This window comes from Fusarium odoratissimum (assembly GCF_000260195.1).
Source record: "Fusarium odoratissimum NRRL 54006 unplaced genomic scaffold supercont1.10, whole genome shotgun sequence".
NCBI classification, from domain to species: Eukaryota; Fungi; Ascomycota; class Sordariomycetes; order Hypocreales; family Nectriaceae; genus Fusarium; species Fusarium odoratissimum.
The window spans coordinates 1480548-1486993 of NW_022158696.1; the positions used below are offsets into that span (position 1 = coordinate 1480548).

The following is a 6446-nucleotide window of genomic DNA, read 5'->3' on the forward strand; positions in this document are numbered from 1 at the left end:
GCATTGGCTCGCTTGTCATTGTTCTCGAAAACCTCGAGTCAAACGAGGATGTACAATGTCAGTCTGACAAGGCCTTTATCATGGATGGGTCGATGGCGTCTGAGTTGGCTGTTACACAACATTTAGAGCTGTTCTATTGGTACTTAAGCCCTATATGGCGACGTTGTACAAAGATGATGCAAGATGCCAAAGCCGGTCAAGATGCGACATTATGGCTATCATCACTTTGTATCACTCGACTTGTGCTTGTGAGGGCTGAGTGTGATAGGTCATAATCATCTATCAGAGCCGAGCCAAGCAGATAGGTACAGCAGCTGTGATCTTTTGAGGTACCAAGATATGTCAGATGAGATACTCTGAAACATTTTTTGATCGCAAATCTTCCCAGAAATCGCTCTTAACACACTTGCCAACATCGTCAAATGACCTTGCATCCGACGCTGTAACGTGATGAAATGCAGTTGCCCTAACCATGCACAATCAGGCGAGATCGCCAAAGACGCGACGCGACCGCACAGATGGGGCAGGGTGGAGGTTCTAGCTGTTTCAGGCATAGTCTGTGAAGCTATAATTTGAGATCCAGATCGACGCAACATAGCAAAACACCAGCCGACATCATGAGACGGCTTATCAACGGAGGCGTGAATGATGCCCTCAGCCTAATTCGAATACATGAGAGACAATACTTCTTCAAGAAACTGAAAACAGAGCCTTTTGTTCCAATAAACTCATTCTCCAATAGTCTTCACCCTTTCGCTGGCTAAGAGCCTCACTGGACGCTTACAATCAAGGTCAAGGATGTTGTCTCCCTCAACGAGACAACTCGGCTGCCTGACGTTCTCCAATTGGAACTTGTGTTCAGTCTCAACATGTACGTTGTACGCCGTTGTAATCGGAGAATTGTACGTACTTGGTAGCAGAGTGTGACACAAAGCTGCTGTGCACCCTCGAGTAGCCTCCTCGACAACGACGGAATTCTGTCCGTCTGAAGCACCGACTTGTTTCGATGATGAGATTGCTCTTTCATCCTCCCAACGAGACACAGAAGTTCTAATTTTCTATGAAAGGTTGGCCATCAGGATCTCTGGCAGCGAGATGAAATCAAACGACGTTGTAGACTGGACCTTGAAGTTTGAGAATATCGCCCAAGGGCTCGGAACTGCTTTTACACATGATAATATCCATTTAATAACTTGATTTGCTTATAACATACCTATTAGTTCCTGTTGTTGGTCCATTTATACACTCTGACAATGGGAGGAGGTCGGCCTCGCTGTCAGCATCAATTTCTTGTTGGAATTTCATTCCAGAGGAAATGGATGCTGGCTCCTTGAAAATACTTAAACAGAGTCTCAGCAGACCCGTACTGTATTACATTTGCTAAAGCCGATTTTGCCGAGCACCTGGTGACTGGGCTTGAGAGACGTAGCTACTAGTTTGAAGCCATCAATCATCTTGATGGGAATATACACCATTCTGCTGAGATCCAATCAGGCTAGAGCATAGTCAACCCATGAGATTGTAATACTTCAGTAAACTATTGTCATGTTTCAGGCCAGTCATCTTCATTGAATCCTATAAATGCTTATTGGCAATCCCAAAAATGGGAAGCAATTGGTGGAATCCTGTCGTTTTCGACTATTCGCCACAATGAATGCTTTCTGAAACTTTCTAGATTTCTAACACGCCCATAGTCCGCGAAAATTAAGTCTGAGGGCGTTCTTGAATGGACCAAACAAGGCCGAATATGAGACATAAGGTTGATAAGAGTTGGCGGTTAACACCAAAAACCTTCCCTTTACGTCTACATCTACAGGACGATATGAGATATCTAGAGACGCCCCAACCTTATGGAGAACTGACTTCAACAAACCCTCCCGTGAAAATAATGCGAGAATATCTTCCTCTGTTCCCTCTCATCTTTTCCCCTTATACTTATTACTTCAATCCGCACACTTTTATTCCCAGGAAAATTTCTAACAATCATCAGTCCGATAGTACCATAACAGTACTAATTCCTCCGTGCTGGTCTTCTCTCATACATTTCCGATTGATAGGGTGCCTCTTGGCAACCCTCCTGTTATTCCACGGTTCAGTGACAGCTACTGAACATCCCAACACGTCCCACTTTCGTCAGTCCCCTCCGCAGGTCGAATACTACCATGGTATCCCTCGTTATAAGCACTTCGCAAGACTCCAATACCTTTTAAAGAAGGGATACCGACCAATATCGCTAAGTTCTTATGGGCCTCCTCATGACGCCCTTTACCCTGCAATAGGCTTAATAGCTGGAGTAATCAGGTTTCTTATAATGTAGCTTCAATCAATGATGAAGTATGAAGGATATCTAGGGATAACATTCAAGAAAAAGTCTTTCAAACCGCCGATGCACTCAGCGGCTCCTTATTTACAAATGAGCAAATCGAAATTATCTGTCTTCAATTATTTGTACATGTAGTGTTATCTCGGTGGCTGGTGGATGTCCGCTCCTCATGAGCTGACATCCCATTCGCTCGTTAAAGCGGGAGATGCCTCACGCTATTTCGATCAACCTCAAATAACGTTAGTACAACGCCATTAAATAATCATTGATCGACGCCTGATATCTTTAAAATCTCACTGAGGGCGGTTTAATAATTGGCTTATCAAGAACCTCGCATCTCAGCCTTCCTGGCCTAATCATGACTAACGATAACCCATCACCAAGTTAAACTTTCGTCACGACCTTGATCAAACAGTGGGCCTTCTCCAGTTACGAGCTCAACCTTTCTCTGCTGAACCCTCCAAGCTTTCATCCTTCATTGTTTCTCGCTCTCTATCGGTCTCAGAATGTCTTTTTCCGCAGACGGCGATGGTCGTCTCGACCTCAAACGCCGCGTCCAAGACATGGACAATGATAACTGGAAAGAAGGCCATACACGAGTGGCAGGACAGAAGCACTTCAGGTCTACAGCCAACGTTCGAGTCGTGGAACGCCTCAAGCACATAACATGGGCATGGTTCACATTTGTCATGAGCACAGGCGGTATTGCGCTACTGCTACATTCAACACCACATCAGTTTCGAGGTCTGCAGGTTATCGGCAAGATCTACTTTATCCTTACGTTGGTCCTTTTTGTAACTATCGTATCCGGTCTTGTATTTCGCTTCATGAAGACGGCAAATGCGCTGAGGAATAGCTTAATGCATCCCACTGAGAGCCTTTTCTTCCCGTGCTCTCTACTCAGCGTCGCTACTATCATTGCGAATGCAACTGTATATGGAATTCCCGCTACTGGGCCGTGGCTAGCTACTGCGTTGCGAGTGTGTTTTTGGTTGTATGCTGGTCTTTCGATCTTATCAGCAATAGTCCAGTTCTACGTCCTATTTACCGGAGCTCATTTGCCTATTCATTCCATGACACCAGCATGGATTCTACCAGTATTCCCAGCAATGCTCACTGGGACTCTCGCTTCTGCCCTCATGTCCTCTCAGAGCCCGGAACATCGGATGTCAATGCTAGTAGCTGGTCTGACTTTCCAGGGTCTTGGGTGGACCGTATCTTTGTTTATGTATCCGTTGTATTTGGGCAGGTTGATGCAGGATGGTCTTCCAGCACCAGCAATGCGACCTGGCATGTTCATCGCTGTAGGCCCAGCAGGATACACAGCTGTGGCCATCATTGGTATGTCGAGATCACTTCCTGAAGGCTATGGCTACTTTGCGACATACCCAATGGCGAACGAAATCCTTCGAGTGCTGGCACTCTGGACTGGCGTATGGATCTGGTGTGTCGGCTTCTGGTTCCTTGGATTCAGCCTCTTCGCCGTCCTCACCTCTGCATTGAGATGGAAATTAAAGTTCAGCATGAGTTGGTGGGCTTTTGTCTTCCCGAATATTGGCTTCACACTAGCTACGGCGTACATTGGTGAGGAATTGCAGAGTGAAGGGATTAAGTGGGTGTCAAGTGCAATGACAATCTTGCTCGTGATCATGTGGTTCGTTGTTTTATATGGAATGATCTCGGCGGTGATTCGCAGGAAGCTTCTATGGCCTGGACGGGATGGCGATGAATCCTAATGAAGCTGCTTAATGATAGACTAGACAATTCGATAGTTGTAGATCCCAGGTCGATCCCCCATACTGAGAAATTCTTCGTCATCTGTAAGAGGCGCAAACTTACTAAAATCCCTATTCTCAGCCCAGGGCTCTATGGTCTCTCCAGTCATGCCAACTTGGCCAATTCGACGGAACTCTCCTTTCTCGATGCCTCTAACAAGAACCAATGCTTGGCCAACAGGGCTTCCATCACGATTAAAGCGGCAGTAGAAGACTGAAAGGTAAATATCGACAACCTCTTCAGCCAGCACAGTTGGGATAACATCATCAAGTAGAGCCCTGGTCACCGACAAATGTGCATATGCCCCCATGGTTGCCACAGTTGGACCCCCTGGTACCGTAACACGATTTTGGACAAATCGCAACTTCCCGCCTGGTACGAACTCTAAAGCCTGTTCTTCCGTGAGACGATTCGACAGATCGATCATGTTCATAGAAAGACAGGCCTTGATTAATGGCCCCTGAAGGACAATGTACCCGCCAGAAACAGACCCAAATTCCGACCCCATTGTCTCAACAGATGCCTCAATAACAGTGGCTGTACAGACCCAAGGCTGTTCCGTCTCTGATAATTTTATGTTTATCTCCTTGCTTCCGATCAGGAACTTCTTTTTCGTATCTGGTGCTGGCTCAACTGACGCCCAGGACCACGATGGGGCGCGGTAATTTTGTGGCGGTGAGACTTTTCTACCCTCACTTATAACGTCGGATACGGGGAAACCGGCCACCCCCAGAAACCGGCCACCCGCTTTTTGACCCAACCTCCCAATTAATGATATCTTAAAAAATTCACAACTCCACCAATTTTAATCGTATGAACTTGTAAAGTATACCAATCAATTCAGAATGACGAAATTCACTGAAGAAGATATGAGCGCTGCTCTTCAGATGGTTTCAGAAGGAGTTTCCATAAACAAAGCTGCAACGGCTTGTGGCATCAACCGTTCAACGCTCCAAGATAGAATTAAAGGTGCCACAACACCAAGACAAGCTCATGAACCTGAACAAAAGCTCTCAGCTATTCAGGAAAGAAGATTACGAGACTGGATTATGGTCCAAGCTGACCTAGGGTGCCCTGTTTCGCACCAACAGGTCCGACACTTTGCAAACCAGATCGCAATACGCAACGGCTTCCCAGAAGGCGTCGGAAAACGCTGGTTACAGTCTTTTATGGACAGGAACAAAGAAGTGAAGACTTTACCGGGCAAGAGTATGGATTCTGACCGTTATAACGGAGCTTCTACTGAACTTATCAAGGCCTTCTTCATGTTATTGTCGATGCCGGCAGTTCGAATAGTCAAGCAGAAGAACAGATACAACGTCGACGAAGTTGGAATGATGGAAGGGATAGGACTGAACGGTTTATTCCTTGGTTGCAAGGACAAGAAGTCAGTACTTATTCGTCAGCCTGGTTCAAGGTCTTGGATCACAATTCTCGAGTGTATCTCGGCAACGGGGAAAGTCCTGAGACCTTTGGTGATCTTCAAAGGGAAAACGGTCCAACAACAACATTTTCCTGAGAAATTGGACTTCCTGGAAGACTGGGAATTCACCTGCAGTGAGAAGGGCTGGACAAATAATCATATTGCGTTGATTTGGCTGAAAACGGTGTTTATTCCGTCGACAAAGCCCGAGAATCCAAAAGAACCGCGTCTTCTAATTCTCGACGGTCACGGAAGTCATATGACTGAAGACTTCTTGTTTGAGTGTTATAATAATAACATATTCGTGCTTTTCCTTCCAGCACATGCTTCTCATGTCCTACAGCCGCTGGATGTTGCAGTCTTTGGACCGTTGAAGAGGGCATATCGAAAATTCCTCTCAGATCTTGCTTCTGTCGCAGATTCCAGTCATATCGGCAAGATCACCTTCCTATACACTTACGACAAAGCTCGGAAAGAAGCTATCACGAAGTTGAACGCCCTAGCCGGCTGGAAAGCAACCGGACTGTGGCCAGTTAATCTGGCGAAGGTCCTGATAAACCCGATGGTCACTCAGCCTCCTAAGACACCAGCTCCCGTTGTTACAGCTATTTCCCCGGCCAAAGGAAAGAATTCCCGTCTTCTTATGACGCCCCGATCATCTGTACAGCTTCGTCGGGCCCTACAAGCTGTCCCGGGCGTTATCTCTGAAGACCCTGCTGTTAGGCTGCTTTTCCGTAAGATTGGCAGTCAATTAGACAGTCATAACTTTGAGATTGAACGCCAAAGAAGAGAAATCACGATAATGCAATTAGAAAAGGAGGAATATCTGCCGAAAAAGAGGAAGAAAGTCATATATAATGGAAATGCCGAGTTCGCAAAGGTTCCAGCAATTTTAAAAGCTCGTGAACAGATGCGAAAAGTATT

At 46.0% G+C, this 6446-nt stretch overlaps 2 protein-coding genes across 2 annotated transcripts; one reads left to right on the top strand and one right to left on the bottom strand.

The window, feature by feature from the left end:
- Nucleotides 1–2583: 2583 nt before the first annotated feature.
- Nucleotides 2584–4181, top strand: FOIG_07421 (uncharacterized protein). Its single transcript, XM_031206995.1, has 2 exons — nucleotides 2584–2737; nucleotides 2789–4181. The coding sequence occupies exon 2, from the start codon at nucleotides 2830–2832 to the stop codon at nucleotides 4057–4059; it is 1230 nt and encodes a 409-aa protein (XP_031064114.1). The 5' UTR covers nucleotides 2584–2737; nucleotides 2789–2829; the 3' UTR covers nucleotides 4060–4181.
- FOIG_07422 (uncharacterized protein) lies at nucleotides 3910–4800 on the bottom strand. The gene has a single exon (XM_031206996.1). The coding sequence runs from the start codon at nucleotides 4605–4607 to the stop codon at nucleotides 4080–4082; it is 528 nt and encodes a 175-aa protein (XP_031064115.1). The 5' UTR covers nucleotides 4608–4800; the 3' UTR covers nucleotides 3910–4079.
- Between the last annotated feature and the right edge of the window lie 1646 nt (nucleotides 4801–6446).